General features: G+C 41.2%; 1 protein-coding gene across 12 annotated transcripts in view; it reads right to left on the minus strand.

The window, feature by feature from the left end:
* Nucleotides 1-10,946: 10,946 nt before the first annotated feature.
* The window catches only part of mpdz (multiple PDZ domain crumbs cell polarity complex component), a 65,531-nt gene continuing 54,198 nt past the window's right edge, over nt 10,947-22,279 (minus strand). For all 12 annotated transcript variants that reach the window (XM_084711645.1, XM_084711641.1, XM_084711635.1 and 9 more), the window contains 11 exons: nt 21,457-21,602; nt 20,635-20,718; nt 19,352-19,545; nt 15,357-15,504; nt 15,171-15,257; nt 14,979-15,075; nt 14,241-14,404; nt 13,351-13,455; nt 13,000-13,094; nt 12,602-12,725; nt 10,947-12,512 (listed from right to left, as the gene is read on the minus strand). In XM_084711645.1, the coding sequence (XP_084567771.1) occupies nt 12,366-12,512; nt 12,602-12,725; nt 13,000-13,094; nt 13,351-13,455; nt 14,241-14,404; nt 14,979-15,075; nt 15,171-15,257; nt 15,357-15,504; nt 19,352-19,545; nt 20,635-20,718; nt 21,457-21,602 (1,391 nt within the window). In that variant the 3' untranslated portion in view covers nt 10,947-12,365. The remainder of the gene's footprint in view (nt 12,513-12,601; nt 12,726-12,999; nt 13,095-13,350; nt 13,456-14,240; nt 14,405-14,978; nt 15,076-15,170; nt 15,258-15,356; nt 15,505-19,351; nt 19,546-20,634; nt 20,719-21,456; nt 21,603-22,279) is intronic.

Raw genomic sequence — 22,279 nt, forward strand, 5'->3', positions numbered from 1 at the left:
GTCAGAATAAAGCAGACTCAAGCGTGTGTTCTTATCTTTACACGACATGCAAAACATTGTCACCCAGTTGCATTTCTTTCTTTATTACTGAAGTGACAGTGGCACCAGAGGCATGTCAGATAGCCATCAATCTGGTCTGAAAGTCACCTGTGGAGTCACCTTTGGCTGTGTCTTTCATTTGCATTGACTTGATAGCAGGGAAACATGTTTCTGTTCCCTCTTTGGCTGGTTTTACAATGACTAGAGGACATGGCTACACCTGTTTAAAGCTTGGAATCCACTAAGGAAGTTTAAAAAAAAAAAAGCCAGTCACCCAACGGAGCTATCTGGCATCTGTGATCTTGCTGAACAATGTGCAGCGGCAGCAAACACTTTAATAGCACAAACCAGACATGAACCACAGGGATACATTCACCTGGCCAGGGTCATGTAAACATGTTTTAAAGCACTGCTGAGGTCTGCGTTCAGCCTGTTGTGGTCTCGTTTAGAGGCAAGTGGAAGTCCTCATAAATCACGCAGAGGAGCTGGAGAGCTGGATGTGAAGTGCAGCACCTTAAGTACTGTCACAGCAGTGGTATGTTTTGCCCCAGAACAGCGTAATTTATTGCTGCTGTTGGATAAGAAGGAAAACATATTGTTCAAAGTCACCTTTGGAATTTAGACCTTCTTGAGCTTCATAACTGTGATTCTTTTAAAAGTGGTGATGCATTTTGAAGACATTCCTCCTTGGTACGCCTCTCCTTAGAGATAAAGATGCTAAGAGGGTTCTTTAACCTGTCCCCACTGGAGAACCCTTTTTGGTTTCTGGTAGAACCTGATATGAAGGTTTCATTGGAACCCTTGCAGAACCATCTGTGAAAGATTTCATCCATAACCCCCTGTGAGAGGCTCTACAGAGAACCCTTCTATGGTGAAATGGTTCCACTCTGATCCCTCTCTGGGGGTTCTATCCAGAACCTTTCCACCTTCGAAAGGTGCTAACAAGAACTCACCCACAGAGAACCTTTTATATTCCAACCTTATGAACACATTATGTTCCTGTAACGCTGTGATTGTGCAGTAACTTTATGAAACTTTCTTTTGCACACTTCATGCACTTAATGTTGTTTAAAGCCAAACTGGCTGATAAATGAGTGAAACAAAGCTGAATTCTGGCTAAATTAATCCACATTTTCATTCACATAAACACATTTATGGCTTCCTTCACCTGTGGGAACTTGACTGTTAGGGCCAGACCCTTTTTTATTACTATTTATGGGTCTGTCTGAGAATGTAACCTTGCAAGAATGTCCTCAGAATCCCAACATTACTCCTTACCAGTATTGTTTGGCACCTTCAGGCCATCACTGAAGCATTACTCAACATTTAAGGTGATAATAACAGTGAAACACAAAAGCAACAAATATACCTTTCAGGCTTAAAAGTGATAAACTGCTCAATACCTCCATAGAGGGTGAATTTATGACTTTATCAAGCTTTTGTTCCAATAGAAAGACGATTATAGGTTAAGGTGAGATAATGGTTGCATGATGCAAGTAATGGCCTGGGAACATGCCAGATCAAAGACGGCAGAAAACTCTGTGGGACAACAGGTTTGAATGCGACAGAATAATTTTCTAAATTTTCAAGAGTTGACAGCTCCAGGTGACGTATGTCCTCACCCTCCCATTGCACTTTAAAAATTCACAACAACAGTCCTAAAGAGGGGTTCAAGCCCAGGTCGTAATTGTGGGTTTGATAACTGGGGCTCTAAAAATGTCATCCTCAGAATAATAAAGGGGGCTCGGCATGAATCAAAAGTTTGACATTCAAGTCGAAGCCTGAGCAAGTAGCACTTTCAGAAAAAGGTTATTTATGGCACGTCATTTAATTTGACACTCGTTTCACTGTAATGGCACAGGCAGGTCTGCTGAACGAAGATGGAAAATGGGCTCAAACAGCGGTGAGGGCCGGAGGCGTAAATGGGCTTTCATCACCGGCTCATTTTTCCATCCTGCCTTAAAATCAATAGGAGGCCTTTGTTTTTAAACCAGCAATGCAGAGAGATGGCAGTCGATACAGACAGACCATTAACAAATGTGGAACAAGCACATTGCAGGGTGTTTGCTGGACCTTTGGTATGTTACAGTGCAACATCAGATGGCTCAGGCGATGGCTGCATCAGTCTGTCAGTTGGTCCACCACTTTCATTCCCGTTGACATGTTTTACATGAGCTCATGGTCCATACAGAATCGAAGCTTTTTGAACATTTTTGCACTGAAATGTCTAAAAACACTAGGAATATATTAGATATTCTGTTGAGCTGTGTACTTGCATTAAGTATTGGTGTATTTTCTACTAGCTGCTTGTTGCTTTAATTTCCAGGAACTGAATTTCATACATTACATACATTTAATAAGTGAACATGAGTCAAAACTTACAACTTGCAACCGAAGTTACTGATACCCTGAATTTCCCTCTGGCGCCAACAGCAGGTCAAACGTTTAACAATTTTTACTTTTTTTTTTTTTTTTTATGACAAAGTACTTGCTAATAACATTCAGCCACAGCTTTACTAGTCTTCACCAAAAAAGTTTAACCTGGCCGCTGTGGCAAGCAAACACTCTTGTCAAATTACATACGTGAGCATTTCTTCTGTTAACCTGGCAATCATTGTCAGGAAAGATAAGATAATTGCAGTGGTTATAACTTTCTGGAATTATAAAATCCAATTCCAAGGTATTATAAACGACTAAACTGGTGTCTGATGAGTCTTCAGACACGTCCTGTATTGTATTTTATGTCTCTCTGGTACCTAGCAACGTGTCCACCATTACGAACACCTTGCATTGTCTTAATGCAGGGTTGTTTTCTGTCTGAACGCCTGCTAAGATAGTGAATATGATAAATTTAGCCTCTATGAACATTAGCGTTGTGATTGTGAGCATGTTAGCATGCTGACATTAGCATTTAGCTCAAAGCACTGCTGTGCCTAAGCTTCATAGAGCTGATAGCATGGCTTTAGACTGTCTGTCTTGTTTTCAGATACAAACAACCAGAGTTCACAAGGGGCACTTCACCCTAAAATTAAAATACATGTTTTTCCTCTCGTCTGTAGTGTTATTTATCCATAGATTGTTTTGATGCAGGTTGCAGAGTTTTGGGGATATCAGCAGTAGAGATGTCTGCCTTGTGTCACCCTTCCCTTCCAAGAATGTATAGGAGAACCTCCAATGACAACAAAATTTGCGTAAAACACAAAAGGCTGTGTCTAGAGCCGGTGTTTGGTTTCCTTCTGGGCTATTGGAGAAACATGGCAGTGCAGTATGGAAGAAGACAATAAATCCCTGTGAAACTTAAACACTGCACCTTTAAATTAGTATTTGTATTACGATGAGGCTATTATACTTTGAAAGAAACTGTCCATGAATGCCTTGCAGCCACGTCCTTCCACAAGGTCGGACATGTGCTCCTCACCCGGGCAAACAGTGGTGATTCCACCCTCAGCTCTGCAAACATTACCCAGCGGCTGTGTCACTGCATTTCTTTACACACAGCTCATAAAACGATGATTACACACTCTGCCTTATCAGGCCCTCAGCCGCGGTGATGTAATTTGAAGCTGTAACTCAAATGCAAACATACCAAGAGAAACACGCAAGGTGTGTTTAAGACAAGCGGTGGCCTTATGGGTGCAGTAGTTTCCTGTTATCAGACAGAGATAGAGTGGAGTTTACTGTATGAGATGGGTCATTTAAAACTGTCTCGCCTGCTGTGCTGTTAGCTGAGAGGACTGTTTGTACTGCTAACATGTAATAACCGCAGTTAAAGGTTCAACTCCAAACATTTAAAGTTAGTGTTTGGTGTTGCCTCGTTGAACATGTGTTCTGTCGTCTCTGTAAACACGATCCTCGGCCTTCACACTCCACTTTGTGCAAACACGCTTCACAAAGGTGAAGAGGAAATCCGATCTTGCATGATGTCATCGCCGCCTTAGGTTAACTCCCAGCTTTATTTTAACAGGAACGCAAGACTGTGTGCTGAGCCGTAGCTGCTATCCTTGTAATGAGTAAAAACCCCACTGTAAATCATGATAACATCCAGCTTCCTGCTTGCAAAGTATGACCCCGGCATAATTTTGGGTTATGGAGAAGACGGAAAGTATGTGTTTGTTTGCATCTTGTTTACTCAGAAAAATATAATTGTTACCATCTAAATAAAGGAGGATAGTTATATGTTTTTTGTTTGTTCTGGAAACAAGGCACCAGGGTGAGATATGTAAAGCTACAGTAAACAAATGAAAACTCCATACGAGCAGGTCTGCATGAAATCTGTCATGAAAAAGTTTTTGTCTTGCTCCATCATATAGTATACTGTATATTTATATTTTTCACTGTAAAATAATCCCGTGCCATAGTATCTCCATACTGTCAATCATCCTGTGCAATCCAAATCTCTGTTTCTCTGTGCAGTTATCCATTTTTATACTTTTTTAAAGTATAATTTTAATATAATGCTGCACACCATTAGTGTATTTATGCAGTTATCTGGCACAGTTATCCATAAGTATACATATATCCATGTATTTCCATATAGCTGCACAAGCAAATATAGTGTATATAGTCTATGTGTACAATTTTGCAATTCATATTTTATAGTTTTTTAATCTTTTATACTTTTATTCTATTTTAATTTTATTTTCAATCTATTTATTACTATGTAGAATGTGAATTTTCCCAGTGTGGGATCAGTTAAGTTATCTTATCTCATCTTATCTTATCTTATACTTTTAGCAGCAATACTTCCTCATTCCCAGTTTGAGTTGTAAGACGTGTTGGCTGCTTTTTTTTTTTTGTTTTTTGCAATTCAAAACTAAGATGAAAGTTTTATTTCCCAGTTAGACCTATCACAGACTTATCAGGCTTTCTTAGAAGTTAAGACTCTAACAGTGGGAAATAATACACTTTAGTTTTCGGTGCAGTTATGTTGTAAAGTCAAATTACTCTATAAGAAAGTTAAATAGGGTTCTAATACTGTTAAATAAAGAGCATATTTTTTCTAGTTATTGTCTGATTTAATACAAAGTACAGCTTGTTACATCTTATTAATGAACTGTAAAATAAATTGCTGCCAACTTGCATATCACTCTACTTTTCCGTTAAGGTTTGAACGCTGTGGTTGTCATTAATCATCGGTGCGTTGCTTAATGAGTTGCTTCTTCACATTCCAATGTTTATTAGTCATTTAATGATACTAAATGTTCATCGAGATAATTGTTCTTGGCATCTGACGTGTTTGTCTCAAGTGGATAGATTCTGTTGTCACCAACTATCACCACCCAATTTGTCTGCAGTCGCACCATTGTGCTTAGAGGAAAGCCTGTTAAAGAGCAACTGATGTCTGCTGACTCAAACAATGCAGGGGATTGTACGCGCCTGTGATGTGCTAATCTTTTTGACAGCTCAGTTAAGACTCGAGGCAACAGAGTCACCGTGCAGAAAGGTCAAATGATTGCCTCAGACACCTCTTTGAGTAGCTGCTTCCTTCAAATTTGGTGAAGGGAAAGAACAGTGTGTTCATCAAGCAGCAATTGTACACCCCTGCCACAGTGGAAATTTAATTATGTTGGCTAGTTTGTGTATGCATGAGTGCGTCATAGTGAGTGAAGATGACCTTTTGAGACCCTCTGTTCTCCAAGACAAAGAGACACGCGCCATGTAAAGGAGATGTTCGATTTGTGCAAAAGATACCTGACTATTTTCCGTGACGCTGAAGAGTCCGCAAGGCAGATCAGGTACTCAGTCGATGAATGATGTTGTTAAACCAAGTGTGTCAAAGCTATATGTGTTCATAGTGACAGTTTGATATGTCAGGGCAGGTTTGAGAACGGCAAAATGATTTTAACACAAATAAATAATTGCTGTTGTAATTCTCATTTTCCTGGAACTGTCAAGTGAGAACTTGCCTCTGTGAGCTGCCAGTTTTAAACAATACTGTCTGTTAAAGTCATGCTGACAGCTCTGTAAGCATGTACTTATAGGCACAGCTAAATGCTAAAGCCTGGATTATACTCTCAAACGGATGTGTACATGGGCAGCTGCAGACTCTATGGATGCACAGTTGTTCTGTTTAGACCTATAGTACTTTTTGAAATCAGCTTTGAGGACGCATTCTACGCACATGTAGCTGCTGTCACTGCATTTATACTAATTTGCTTGGAGGACAAATTTTACTTTTGTAGTTTCCGACACCTCAGATGCGTAATAGTTCTGTTTATATTAATTTAAAAAGTCGACTCTTTCCACACATGCGCAGTAGATCGGCATCTACAGGATCAGCGTAGTGTAGACAAGTTTGTGGATATGTCTGCTCAACCACAACAAATTTGGGGTCCGCACAGAGCCTGTGCATATACCCTCTGGTGATACATTTATGCCACACAGGTCCATACATACTTGTAGACTGCTGAACACTACTAGAATTGGACTGGCAAAATGATTACAATTCATCCTGAGGAGGCCAGTGGCTTTAGGATTCATCTTCTGGGCATCATGGATACTGGTTTCATATTTCCTGGCAATCCACCTGATACTCGTTGAGACATGTCACTAAAAACCAAAATTTTCAACCTGCAGGTGGCGCTTGACAAAAAGTCAGGGAGCTTCATCCTCTGGGGACCATGACTGTCTGTGCGACATTTCATAGCAATCCATCCAACAGTTGCTCTGACGTGTTGGGACTGACCGACCGACCGACAGACTGACCTTGCCATCCACCGTCAGTCGTGGAAGGTCGGGATCAAAACCACAGTCACTCCGGGAATTTTTCTGTCAGGTCCATTCCTGTCAGTTTAAGACTCCAGCACTCTTGCGTCAGAGAAACTGGCATGAAGGAATTGGCATTTAAAACTGATGGTTACACAGTTTGATTTGGCAGAAGATTCAGCTGAGCGATAATCCCCCAATAAACAAACATTAATTTCAATCAAATCAGCAATACAAAATACCACATGTGGAGGTGGTTGGGGTGGTGGAGGGAGCTGCCGAGCCAACTATTGTGAAACTTATTAGAAACATCTGATGCCACCATGACTTTAGTTTTCTGCTTCATTTGTGCCGATAGATTTTCAAAGCATGAGTTACAGCAGGATTGTTGACACAATGGCATGTAGCAGATAGAAACTCAGTTTAGGCTTGATAGATGCCATGTTTAGTACAAGGTCATGGCCTGATTTCTCAGCTGATAACACAAATGATAAATTCTCGTACTTCAAAGAACCTCCCTGCTTTCAAGCCTGAACACAATCTGCTTTGATGAATCCAGATTATCTCCACCACCTTGTCCCTGTATTTGTCCTCTGATAATTAAATAATTAAGCAAAACCCCTTTAGCATTTGGACGACATGATGGTGTCCCTTTAGGCATGTTTGTTGAGTCATCATGGCCAAATCATCAATTATAGGTTTCTGTTTGCCTGACTTCTTGATAGCCATGTGTGGATCTAGCATGAGTCATCATGTTGATACTGAGCTCTGAAATGTTTGAACAGGCGGCGACAAGCTTATTTCATGGGCTGCGTCGAAAGCTGCGGGGTCAAACGCATTAGTTCTGGAGTTGGACATTTTGTGTGCAACAGGACATAAAAAGTGTCTTTGTCATAACTCTTGTTTATGAGGTCAAAAATGAATCTTTTTCGTGGGATTTTCCCATGAACATTCATACAGAGGCCTGATTGGCATCTTGATAATTCAGTCCTTTAAAGTGGTTTAGTTTTGGCACCATTGTCGCGGAAACCTTACACCATTTGCCCACATTCAAGCCAAGCGTGACGTAGTGGCAACATCTGATCTCACTTCTGAAAGGCTTGTGCAGACAAGCGTTAGGTAAACCAAGCAGCGTCTCCTGGACCTGGAGGGAGGCTGGGGAACCTCGATACCCACTGGGACCATTAAAACAACAGGTGGTTGCTGGTGGGGAGCTCAGCTGTCCAGTGCAGGCAGTAGCTAGCTTGCGGTTTAGCCGGCAGCAGCTGCAGGTAATCGTGTTAGGTCTTGACCTCTGGGTGAAGGAGTCACCCAACAGTTGAGCAAATGCACCTCTACTATAAAAGTAGGGGAGACCGGGGCCACTTGCAACTTTCTCTAAATTTTCATTCATAACTCAAAGACTATAAACAGCAGTAATGGTCATCTTTTGAGTAAAGAAACAAATGTGTATTAAATAATAATGCAATTAATTGTGGTGAGGGTAGTTGTTACAGTGATTGGGAGCATTTATAACACTGAAAGAATAAATCATATTAACTCACTGTATCTCACATAAAACTCACCTCACAGTAACTAGGTTTTAATATTTGAATTGCATTAATTCAAAATTTACATTTAATTTTAGTGAAATATGTTCATTTCCTAACAGAAAAAATGTCCACACAGATAAAAAAGGTGCTTACATCAGGCCATGTTGGAGCACCAGTGTTACAAATGCCCTGATCTTGCAGCCATAATAAAATCTGGAATGCTAGCTAGCAATAGGTACATTAGCATAGTTGGTTCATGTTCATTTGCTCTTGTTACACAGGCAGAGAGATGATGCTACTGAGTATGTGCAGAGTAAAATCATCACCCTTGCTTGTTTCTGATTAGTCTGATTGGTCAGCATCACACCATCCACTATCCGTTAGTCCCCTGAAAATGGCAAATTAGCGCCTTGGTCACTGATAGTACAAACATGAAGAATCTAGCAGCTATTAACTTTTTTTTTGTGGTGACTTAGACATTTTAATGCCAGGGCTTGCCTTATCATATGCAGATGTTCCACCAAAACAAGTTCCCCCTGATATTATTTTGCAGTGGCACCATCGCTGCCTCCCGGGCTTTGCACCGCCCACAATGACTGTGATTGGTTTAAAGAAATACAAACAATTCTCCTATAGCAGAATGATCATGTATGGAGTCAGGACATTTCTCCAGCACTGAGCACTGTGGAGATGGGTCTGGCTATGCAAGACTAGTGTCTGATCAGAAGAACTAAGTGTGTTACAATTGCCCAGTCACAGTTTCTCCCAGTCTCCCCCACTACAATGTTCGCCTCTTAGCAGTCCACCAAATCTGAACCCAAGACCTCATTAGACGAAGGACTCCAAAGGTCTTACATGACTCGTGTGATTAACTGGGACCCCCATGTTTGCTGTAAACCAACTCAAGAAATTGACTTCATGCTTAGGACTCCACACAGACCATGTGACAGGCTGCGGAGCAGCTGTGCTTGTCAGTGTACAGACAGATGGGATGCCATGTTTTAATGGAGAGCTCTGTCTCTCTCTATCCAGTCTTTATTAAGTTTCAAGTGACAACAGACAGTCTATTCAAGCGAGTCTGTCCGCTGCTGTTCCACGCGGCCGTGTTATCTTTTATCTTTAAATCAGTTCATATACATTTTATTTCATCCTGTTTGAGCTTCTGATTTAGATCTATTCGCCTTTCATTTAAATGTGACCTACAGCAGCAGTAAATTGCTTTTATCTCCTGGATGGAAAATGTATTTCGGTGATGTATGGCAGATGTGATGTATACTGTACAATAACCCGAGCATTCAGTAAGGAGCAGTTACATTGACTAACAGCTGGTGCACTTGGAGAGCTGCCCTGCATTTCACAATGCTTGACGGCCATTAGTCATTTTATATTTAAGTTTATAGTCACTCTGCTGAGGTTTAACAAGCTAGTTTTCCTGGTGGATTTAATGATGCTCTTTAACTCATATTTTTGTCATTTTTTGTAAGAGAAAGGGGATGCTAAAATAAGAAAGCTGTCTGCTTTTGGCAAACAAGGAACAATAGACCTTTTTCACAGCAGCCATTTTGACATGAGACAGCAGGGTAAACACAGATGATACTAATTATGGTTTTGTTCAGGTCAAACAGAGTCAGGGTGCTGTTATTGACCCTCTCTAAGTCCCGCCTCTTTTCACCCTGTGCTGAGTGAGCTTGGTCAGCTTTTCTGTACTTTGACCTATGCCACGCTTGTCTGTGTTGAAAACAAAACCAAATTCTGGATGCTGCTGGGTCACCTTAAAGAGATGTATTTTTATCTAAAGTTAGCTAAGGGCCCGTGGCCATTTTGAATTTTTGTCTGGAAGAAAACCTGCTGTTAGGAGACCAACCGAGGAGCACTGGGATAAAGTGCATGCTCAGCAAAAAACAAAACAAAACAAAAAACGCTGTGTGTGCCTTTGACGTTATGATTGACATTAGCTATGTAGCTACTGTAATGTAACAAGCTTAAAAAAGCACAACACTCACCAGAAACAATTAGTGTCCAACCAATCTGCTCGCACAAACAGGCTTTTACATTCTGATAGAAAAAGCTTCTCCTCCATTTTCGTAGTTACCAGGGTTACCAGTCTCATACATGATTGGTTGCCTGAAAAAAGCAGCGGTATAACAATTCAGATTTTCAACTCAAACATTAACATTAGCTTGTTAGTTAGCTAGCTAGAAATATTAGCTAATTAATATGTGACTCAGTGGTTGTGTGATAGTATATAGTGCTTGGTTAGTGACCATCGGCTGTCCACCACTTTTCACAATGCATTGTGGGATGCTTTCAGTCCACTATATAGGGTATAATAATTCTCACTATACTTTTGGACAGTACTCAAAAGTGTAAACTCATGTTGCAGTGACTATATCATGAGAAGAGGGTGATTTCGGACACGGCTTATGTTGTTTTAACAGGAAGAGGAGAAAGTTGAAGTTTGCTCAACTGTTACTGGAAAGCAGAGAAAAAACGGTTTTAAGGTTTATTTGTGCATTTTAACTCACTGGAAAGGCTCCGCAACAATAAATAGAACAAGACTTTTATTAGTATCATTAGTAACATCTGTGTTTACTCTAATATTTGGTATCATTATTGCTGCTGTGAAAAAGTCTATGAAGTGCAAAATGATGCAAACGTGGAACACATTCATTTGTTGAATCCAAAGGTCACTTTTATTTAATTCAGTGTGAATAAATTCCATACTGCCACATCGACAGTACTAGAGCCACATATTTGAGGTGATAAGACAGACAACAGACAACTTTCTGAAACTAGACCACACAACACGCCCCTAATGACTTCAGAAACTACACACTAGATGACTTTGTTTGGGGTAAATAATAAGGTCAAAATGAGTTCAGGTCCATTATATAATCATTTGACAAGTTAAACACTGAGGAACAACCAGTTGAGATAGTAGGTCATTTACTCTTCTGTGCACTTTCATGAAGTGAACGTTAATTAATACTTTAAAAAATCCAAATACTGTAGAATAATACCTTATATATCGGCTTTAGCAGCACTATATTTCAGTGAGTAGGTCATACACACACACACACACACACAATCTCTCATCTAGTCAAGTGTGCTCTCAAACCACTCTTGCTAGTTTAAGGACAGAGACAACAAGGATTTCACATCTTTCCCTTCAGGGAAGTGATAATTAACACACTGTGTATTTACAGCATCAGACTTCTAGCACTTAAAAAATGCTCTGTTGGCCGCTTTTGCTCAAACAACAGTGACTTCATGATAATAACTTGATTAACACCAGTTGCAGCAGCATCAGCCTTTCCAAAAACCAGTATGATGATTTGCCAACAGCAGTGCAAAGTAAAAGACAAATAATGCTATTATCAGCTGATATAGCCATTAGCTAAGTCCTGCTAATCTGCTAATTGCCTCAAGGGTGTTTTATGTTGTTTTCATGCTCTGAATTTAGAGGGAGGTCACCCTTGTAAGTAGAACCCAAACTGTAAAAATCCTTGAAAAATAGGCCTTTATTCTGTAGAAATATTCTGATATTGCTTTAGGGTGCCATCTGTTATAAAATACTGGAAATAATGATCTCCGAATCCATTCTTTTCAATACAGGAAACGGTGAAATACTGGAGACAAAATCAGTCAATACTTCATACCGGATCCATGGAATGTAAGTGAGCTGAGCTACGTTTCTAATACTATTTACAACATCTTCAGATTCACATAAAATAAAAACTTTTAACTGTATGGCAAATTATGAATTCATATATCCACTTTACACACTATCCTGTGATAAAAGCTCCTTTATCATAACACATACATGAGTCTACTTGATGTAGGCTGGATCACAGTGTTCAAAGCTACAGTGAGCAATAATCTTCATGATTATCAGTGTATGGTTGTTCATATTTCAGTGTGCATATTTTCACAGGTGAATTTAGCACAATCTTCTAGCTGTGAAATATTGCTGCTCGCACCTGGGAGGTGTGCTGCTACTTGAAAGTTTCAGTCTTTATAGACGTGGATTAAACTTTGGGTGAAATAAAAAGTGTAGGAAAAGTAGCGAGGGTGTTTGCATATGTGTGTCTATGAGAGCACGGTGAGCGTGACGGTTCCTTTGGTCCTTTTCAGGATCCCGACGGCTTCTTCGTGCGTGACGCCCTCCAGGGTCTGCCCGTTAACAGCCATGATCTGGTCTCCTCGCTTCAGACGACCGTCTTCCGCTGCTGCCCCCTAATCACACACACACACGCACAGAGTTTTGATAAAGAACACACACTTGTCAATCCTGCAAATATAAAAATGACCAATTTTCCACTTACCTTTCCAAAAACTGTTTTAACGTAGATTGGCAAGTCTCCATGCGGGCTGCCGTACCCTCCGACTATACTGAAACCCAGTCCATCTGGTCCTCTTCCAAGAGTGATGGTTTTATACTGAGGTGGGCTGATGGAAGACAGAGACATTTAAGGGACTGTGTGGAAATTATCAATGTAGACAAAAGGGTTGAACCTTGTGCCTAATTTTTCTAAAAAGCACGGCACCGGCAGAAAAAGAAAAATGGGTCAGCATTAAAAGTTTGTTCTAACATGATGTTTTTTTAACAACCCTCCCCTCTTCTGTGACCCCTGCTAACAATTTTCATACATTCCCTTAGACAGACTGACATTATAAGAATAAGATGGATGTTGCGACACATTCAAGGCAAACCACTTCATACCCGAGGTCGTCCTGAAAGATGCAGCTGGGTGCGAGTCCTCCAGCCGCCTGCTCCTGCGAGGGTCCCGTCACGGTGGTGTCACCACCTGCTACCACCTACAGGTGCATGAAAACACTTTCATGGCGTGATAGACTTGCAAGATAAACACTGATAGCATTGTGATATCACTGTGTTATTGTGGTACTTCACAGTCTGCCGCTGGCAGCCTTCGATTGTTCTTTTGTACACAGATAAAGTAAAGATTACAGTACACGTTTATCTAACTGTGTCTGTGGGTTTATCTAATAAGAACACAAAGGGTGAGAGGGCGCGTTTATGTCATATGCATGTATGTGAGTGTGGTTTGTCTACCTGCAGCTGTATTGTGCCCGTGGCGTTCTTGAGCAGAGTGACAGCCTGTGAGTGGCTCATGCCTTCAGCAGAAGTTCCACAGATACTGACAATGCGGTCTCCGATCTGGAAAAGTGAGAGTTTCACACATTTTGAAAGGACAAAGGAGAGAAAAACAACTTCAGCAGCAAAAAGTTTGAAAAGTTTAAACACAGGTCAGGCTCCGGGTTTCTCTGCACAGCTCTATTTAGCTCCATGTTTGCAACACATTAGCGTTTGAGTACTTTTTTTTAAATGACGAACACACTCTGAAATGCTCTCTTATTCTCTAAATCCACTCTGAATATGTGTGAGCAACACTGTTTAAAGATTACAGAGGTGCTGTTTCACAAAGTCTGGAGGAATTGCAACATATCAGGATATGAGACACTGGCTAATACTATTAGAAAATTTAATTCACAGCCCCATACAAAAGCAAAACTATGCTCGTGTTCAGCTGAGTAATTTCATTATGTAGCCTTCTCATCTCCCATTTCAACTGAAAAGATAAAGCAGCATGAATATACTATTCAAGACCCCCCCCCCCCCCCCTTTATTTCAATGAGCCCTTCTGTAGGCTTAATGATCTGAATGCAGGAGTGGGAGATTTATTATCTGTGTTAGCCATGGCTATTGTCCTCCTCCGGTCTGTGTCGCACAGAGCAACAATTGTCGTTTAACTGCAGAGGTCACTGCTAAAGGCCGCAGGCTCTTGACCTTTGGGAGGATTTGAGATTCACGAACTGCGTAAAGTGAGTGGGAGCAACATCGAGATTCACAGTAGATGCCACACAAGAACTGCTGGTATGCAAATTTGTGTGTCAGATGGAAAGCTGAATAAATGTTGCCGAGAGGGAGTGTAAATCTCGTACCTTGAGCTTCTGGGTCTGAGCAGCCACGCCGACAGGATTCATCATGGCGATAAAGATGGGTATGTCGCCCAGAGGGCTCCCGACGCCGCCTGCTATACTGATACCCAGAGAATCATTAGGGCCTTTAGTGAACTCGACTGTTCTGATGTCCTGATGCTCTGCAGCTGCAAGGAAGCAAATATGCAAAATGTTAACATGCCTTATCGGACATGTGCATTTTTCCTAAAGCTGCCTAACTTTAGCGAAAATACTTGCAAAATACTTGATGCAGATTAGCTAACTAGCTAGCATTTTGATAACATTAGCTAACTCGTGGTTGTAGGCGTATGTATGTCACTTTTTTTTTTTTTAAGGTTATTTTTTTTTGGCATTTTTGCCTTTTATTGACAGTGACAGCTGAAGGTATGACAGGAAAGGGGGATGAAGAGACAGGGGATGACATGCAGCAAATGAGCCGCAGGCGGGACTCGAACCAGCGGCCGCTGCAGAGGACCAACAGCCTCAACACATGGTGCGCACGCCCCACCAACCGAGCCACAGGGGCGCCCGTATGTCACTTTTACAGGTGCACCAGTAATATCTTTTACCCATCTTCTTTTCAACATAGAAAGCCTGGCATTTTGGCATTTTTAAGAAAAGTTAGGTACCAGCAGCATTGTATTTTTAATTCGACAAAGTTATTGCAAATATACATTTGACAATAAGCACTGTGTTAATATCAGTTCTGAGGGCACTTACAATCTGGATTCCTGCTTTGCTTCTCAGGGTCATCGTGAAGGTTTCCAGAGTCTGAACAAGGCTGAGAGGCCACCTTGGAGCTGCCGCTTTCACTCATCTGAAACAAAGACATTCAGTGTTCGTTTGTTTTCTTGTTTTCAAGGACTAGATAACAGTGATTTCTGTGCAACATTCACAGTTCAAGGAAATTACCTGACTCCCCTGAGACAGCCTCCTCTCAGAGTGGAAGGGGCCGGCCTTAAACCTCCCGACTTCCATCTTTATAGGCCCCACGCAGCACTGAGACACAAGGCACATAGTTTTTAATGTCCAACACAGTTTAAAGCAGATGTTCATTCGTTCATGCTAACTCTGCCTCCTTCTGAGGGAAAGACGTACCTTGAGCAGTGCGGCCATGGCCTCCTGAGTGGCCGTCCTGACGTCCTCACCATTCACCGACAGGATCTGGTCACCCTGCATCAGTTGGCCGTCCGTGTCCACCAAACCTCCTTTCACGATATCGGACACAAACACTCCTGTGTCATTCCTTGTGGGAAAACATTGAAAAAACAAAGATACGACAGTGAGGTAACATCTATTAAGGTATGTGTCTCAAAGTTGGCAAGAATCACACCGTGTGTTTCTCTACCAGTTGACCTTAATCGTATCATCCTGCTGACGTCTGTTGTTGAGCATGTAATTGATAACACGCTATTGATCCAGCAATTTCACATTTTTCCAGTGGACCTCTGCAGAAATGTGGCTTATGCTCCTTGGGAAGCAGCAGATGGAATATTTAATAGCAAAGACTGTGTTTACGCCCCCAACTGTGACCTCAGTAGATGTGTTTTCCATCTTGACTCCAAGCACAAAAAGTAAAGAAGCTTTGACAAGTTCAAAACATTCTAGCTTCACTCTTTTAAGACATTATAGGGTTGTGTGAGTGTATTGTTCGAGAATCATCCTTCACTGATAGATATTATCTGAGCTGATTTCTGATTTAGTAGTCTGACTTGCCCATACTATAAATCAGATAATGGTCGATCAAGCTGAAAAGCGTTGATTACGATTGATTGGTGCATCATTATTTACCAGATAAGACGTTAAGCGGATATTAACCATTCATGAGAAGTGTGTCTTGTGGCTTGTTTGCTTGACTGACAGGTGTCTCCACCAACCAAAGTCAGCTGTGGTGATTGCCACCTGACTTGAGCCCTCCCCAGACTTTGACCCCCTGTGAGGCACAGTTTTATGCCGAAAAAGCTATGAGCTGTAAACCCAAAAGAAAACGACCAAACCAGTTGGTGTTGTCAAAGGAAAATACACAGGGTTAAGGCAGTTTTTCACAAGTAAAATGTAAGCACTTTAAACCAAAAATTTCTAGAATCTCGAAGCCTTTATCATCACTTCAAAATTTTTACTAGAAATGCAAATGCAAATTCCTTTATACCCATAGCAAATCAATGTGTATTGCAACTTTGTTTGTTTTAACAGCTGTTCATTTTAACTTTACTTGTATGTTTTGACCATGAGTATTTAATGCTTATTAATTTCCAGAGTAAGGGATCCACAGAGGATTTGTCTAATGAAGACAGAATTGTTTCATTTCTAATATTAAAAGACTTTTGGTTTACACAAGTAATTATGTGGATGAAGCACCACATTATGTTGAAAATCAAGGAGTGTATTCCAATTCAAGCAAATTCCTAACACTGAAAACTTAACAGTTAAAACTAGGCGTTTCCCAAGCTCTCAAGACTTTGTGCAAAATCTGAATATAGTACGTTTCTTCAACCCATCTGTCCTTTCTTTGAGCACTGACCTCTTGGAAATTAAGTTAACTGCAGAGAAGATGATGACGAATCCTCTGCCTGTGTCTTTTTTTCCAAAAGCACGTCTCTCCAGTGGACTGTGCATATCTGAAGTGCCAATCTCCACGTGGATAAAACAAACACAAGCAGAAGCTGTGAAGCACGGCAACTCGATCTCTCTCAATCCCCGGTGCCAGAGACACTTGGCTGTCACAACTCCTCACCACTAACTGCTAGCTTGCACTTTCCGTTTTAGCCGAGGGTTTTAGGTTGTCTCCGTTGCTGCCTTTTCCATCCTATTGAGCATTATAGTTGTTTTTTCCACTTGTGTAGCAAAATCGCTGTGACAGAAGCAAAGATTTACAACTACATTAAAAGCTGACCTTCAGTCCAGGCCGTTCAACCCGCGACCCCTGCGGTTGTTTAAAAAAAAAAAAACGAGTTATACATGCACGTAATCGTCAGTGCATCTGCACGTTTGGTCTGTATAAGCCATTCCTGAGTGTGATCCCAGAGGTGAGATCAATCAGCACACTCCACACACACCTGACAGCAGCAGACTGTCAGCATGTGGACCAGCGGCAGGCCTTTTCCCACATGTGCCTGAAGCCATAAACGCTATAGTGCGAATAAAAGCCCGTGTTGAGTTTGTGTGAAACAGTTTGCCAGCTCATATCCCAGTAAATCTTTCTCAACAGCTCTAATGGGAACAAAAGCAGCAACATTCCCCGATACAGCCCCGTCTCAGGCAATACACCGGAGTCATGATTACCACGAGCGCCACTGAAAGAGAGCCGATGCCTGATCTTTAACACTATTTCTGCGTATTTTAAAGTGATGAAGGGAAACACAAATTCAACCACAAAGTTGACAATATACCAAGGTAACAAGCACCTCATTAGTACAAATGACTTACTATGAAACATGTCTTTTTTTAAAAGAAGCAATGTAACATTGGCCACCTGTTGAAGTTAACACCAAACAAATAGGGGGCAACATAAGGGGTGGAAGAAAAAATCTATTCTCCAAAGTATCATGATTCTTTTTTGACAAAAAACATTTTTTCTTTACGTAAATAGCACTTAGCCCATTAGCTCAATGCTAACACATAATTGGAATTCCCATAAACATGCTAAAAGAAATTAGCCTCGAAATCCCAGTAATATTATCTCAGTAAACAGACCTACTTTACTTCACATGCTTAATATAAAATGACATGTGTGCCCATATTTAGAGGCTGGTTAATCTGAGGTGACTGCGCAGCTACATCTGCTACTATGCAGACTAAAATCTTATTTGTCATCTTTATAGTGATCTTGATAGTAACAAATCAGGAGACACATGTTTCAGCCCAAGCAGAATATCCTCAGAGTATCTACTGCTCACATCTCACTTTACTCTTTGCTGTAACTATCTTTGGCTGTAGCTGCTAGCTGTCGTTTGCTCAATTAGCCGTGTAGCTACTGGCCCCTAGCTGACTCGATTCTGGCCTGACCTGCAGCTCGGAGCACTTGGGATGTGTTTTACACCACAGGCAAGGGAACCAGGCTCAGCAGCCTCTCAGTGAACCCAGCCAAACCAGGACTGAACACAGCATCCGAGACCAACAGACGCCATCTTGGCAACAGGTAACGCAATACCAAGGTGATTTATAGAGACTCCGACCAGGACTTTGACTCCAGGGACGATGAAGACGGCAGATACGGCAAATCGGGACATTTTTTTTGTGTTTTGGGGTGAGTTAATAAGACGATTAAGCTCATCTTTGTTCGGTATAAGAGAGAAACTTAACATCAGAAAATGTACGTTTTATTTCGGACAACAAGTGTAAGAATATTTCCTTTCCTGTGAGTTTGTTTTGTTTATTTATTAGACTCTAGAAGCTAGGAGAGCATTCAAAAGTATCAAACTACAGGGGGATCTGACTATCGCCTCTTAAGGCACAAACTGAAATTGCTAGACAGGTCGGGTAGGGGCTAGCTGATTAGCATGCTAACTTAAGTAGATATCTCAGCAGAAAAACACATGAACCTCATGGCTGTGACTTCTTCACATTCTGTGAAGCAAAACGTTTTTTTTTGTTTCTTTTTTAAATTCTAGCCATGTCTTACACATTGTACCTTTAACACTGGTGTGAATTATGGATGTATAAGAGCTCTATTTTGTCTACACACTACACACTATTTGAATATACAGGTCTTTTAATCATGGTTACCTCTGATCCCGTGATCTGCATTAAAAAAGAAAGTTCATATGGTTACTGTCAAACTATGTTGACTCTTAGATTACTAATTAAATTATAATTAAATTTTATATATTAATTAATAACAATATAATTTAGGATTTATTTGCTCTAAATTCTTAGTTATTTATTTCTACACATCTTATTAACTGCTATTCCTAACATGCTAACTCTTTTTTATGTCTCTAAAAAGCTACTTGCAAAGCCCAGTGCCAGCTCTTTAATGATAAAGCAACTATTTTCACATATAAAGCTCATTCAGCATCGTAATAAATCGTGCTGCGCATTAAGAAAAGCACACCAGGCATTAAGCAGCAGCGCTACTGATAAATCTGTCTCACCTCCTGCCCACGATGCTCAGGCCCAGGCCCTGGCCGGGCTTCTTGTGGAGCTCTACGGTGAATGAGTCCCACAGGTCTTCCTCTTTGTACTGAGCCTCGTCCCTGTAGACCACCAGCTGGACTCTCTGCGGGGTCTGCCGCAGCACGTTGATGGCTTCATCGTGACTGGCGTCCCGCAGGTTGATGCCGTTCACCTGTGATGAGAGAAAAAGGAGGCGTGTGTTTGTGTGCTCCAGCAGCAACCGGTTATAATAGTTATAAAGTTATAATAGGTTTTGCTGCAGATCCTGTTCACAGCTATCCATCATTTAGTTTCTGGGAATGTGCTGATCGCCAACCTCACTTGAAATAATCTGCAGTATCCCTTTAAATGTTCATTTCAAATTCATAAATACAAAAAACAATCAATTTCTGTGGCAATTCTGTCCTCTACTTCTCTTCCTGATGCAAAGTGAATGCAGCATTTGACTATAAAAGCGCTACGAGGCTAATTTACTGCTAAAACAGAATTTTCCTTTACCCTCTGAGGTCACATTTCTTCTGTAGAAACCCAAACTGCTGAGATATCTGAACACTGAATCATAATATGAAAATCACGGGATGATGTTACAACACTTAGATTTCACTGAAGGGAAGCAGCCTTCCCACAAAAGTCTGTGAGAAACTTGTGAGTGGTCAGTTTAAAGATCGACATCCAGCTTTTTAAACCACATTAAAGGGGGGAAATACCCCATTAGCTTTCGCCATGGATGTGCAAAAGATTTTTCCCAGCTAACGGCATTGCTGCGGACTGGGAAACCGCTCCTTTCACTTCTCCTCTCTGACCCTGTTTTCTAAACACAGCAGCTTGGCTCTGGGACAGAAAGGAATAGTAGAGGGCAATTAAGTCATAAGGGGTGTGTGTGTGTGCATGCATGTGTGCTTTTCAATTCAGGTCTACTGATTGAGCTACCATAACTAAACTCCTGAGCTCCACCCCAGCCCTCCCTCTGTGTCAAAGCAAGAGGTCAAACGGAGGGCAAATCCAAGTTGAGCTCGGATACTTAACTCGCCTTTCTGCGTAAAACAGACAGAGATTCACACTAGTAGTAACTTTCATGTCTGAGAAACATATCAAGCAATTTATCACACACAGTTTTGCGCTATCAGACTGTTTGATCCGTGCCTTTTTTATTTGGAAACCCAAAGCTTTCATGTTAAAACTCCTCAGGCAGCCACGTCTCAAGTCAGCCTATTTTTATCTGGGTCATACAGTATGTGATGCTCATTATACCGCGCCGCACCTCGAGGATTTGGTCTCCCGCCCAAAGCCTGCCATCTTTCGAAGCTGCCCCTTCTTCGTAGACTTCATGGATAATGATGGCTCCCTGAAGTGAGAGAAAAAAAAAAAAGGACAGCAAATAAGTACTGAAAAGGAGGAGAAGGTGAACAGGATACAAGGTGGTAAATAGTGTGAGGGGGAAAAAGGTGAAATATCTGTTGTAGTGGCATAGTGGAGGAGAGAATGGTTTTAAAAATGTACATGACAGCTGACAGACATTATTTTGGACTCATTCTGAGTGTGTGTGTTCCTGACTTCCAGTGTATTTTCTCTGTGTTCCAGTGTGAGTGTCATTTGGGGTGCAGAGGTTACATTCCAGGGCTGGATATTGTCTGCTGCGGCCGAGGCCAGACAAAGAGCTGCCCTCCCACCCCCCAAGCCTGACTGAGCAGACAAAATAGATGGGGCTGAGGAGGAGAGGGTGGCGGGGGGAGGAGGAGGAGTAGGAGGAGGAGGAAGGCTGTGACAACATCATTTCCTACATTCCTGGGCCGCCACGGCTATTTCGAACCTGAGTTATACCACCACCAAAGATTCCAGGTGGGTGGCAACTGAAAAGTACAGTCACATAACTTTTTTTAAAGTTAATAGAAGTTTACAGTATATTTCAAGAAAAGTATTTCAACAGAAGGGTTGCGTTATTTAAGGTCCAGTGTGTCAGATTTACTGAATGTAATATTCATAACTATCGTTTCATTAGCGTATAATCACAATTGTTGACTAGTAACAGCAGTACTCTGTTTTGTAAAGAGATACAGCATCATTTGCAGATTCAAATTCATACCAGCAGGGTGTCACAGCCTCCCACGATGCTGAGGCCCAGGCCTGTGCGGCCCTTTGAGATCTCAATGGTGGTCTCACAGCCCGGGATGATGGGACAGGTCGCCGGGTCGCAGACCAGGGTGGAAGGAGTGGACGAACGACTTGCACCTTTAATAGAAGCAGAAACAAAAGTAAGGTATGATGCAAGGAAATGGAAATTAGTTGATTATAAGTCTAAAAATAATCCTTTCGAGCTTTTCCAGCACCGTACACCTGTGGGAAATTATATATTTATATACATGCATATGCAAATTAATTTCATTTCTTCATCACGATTCTGTTACTGTGCTATAAACAACCAAAATTAGGATCTCTCATATGATGAAGGATGACAAATTAAAGGCAAACACAACAAAGTTTGATGTTTCAAAGCATGTCACCTGTTAGAAAAAGTAGTCTTGGCATCCTATAATCACTCAAACAATTATTCAATTTCAGTGAAATCCTTTTCATGTTTTTTTTTTTTCATTTTTGTTTTCAAGCCAGAGCCCATTGAAACAACATCCTTCCCGCAAGCTGTCATCTGTGAGTCTCCCACTCGCCGTTCCATCAGAGGACACACATCAACAAAGACTGACAGATCACACTAAGCGTAGCCACACATGCAGACTGACAACCGAGGCTCGTGCGGAGTCGTCTTTGTTTTGTGCGAAAGGAAAAAGCAATTAGACTCTGCTACTTAATTTATTTCTTCATCTAAAGAGCAAACTATCCAGTCAGAGAGAGGTTTATTGTTAAATTAATGCAATTACAGTTTCAAGCACTTTATCCATAAGCGAACCTTG

Source organism: Lutjanus erythropterus, chromosome 23 (assembly GCF_056507025.1).
Source record: "Lutjanus erythropterus isolate fLutEry1 chromosome 23, fLutEry1.hap2, whole genome shotgun sequence".
NCBI lineage: Eukaryota > Metazoa > Chordata > Actinopteri > Lutjaniformes > Lutjanidae > Lutjanus > Lutjanus erythropterus.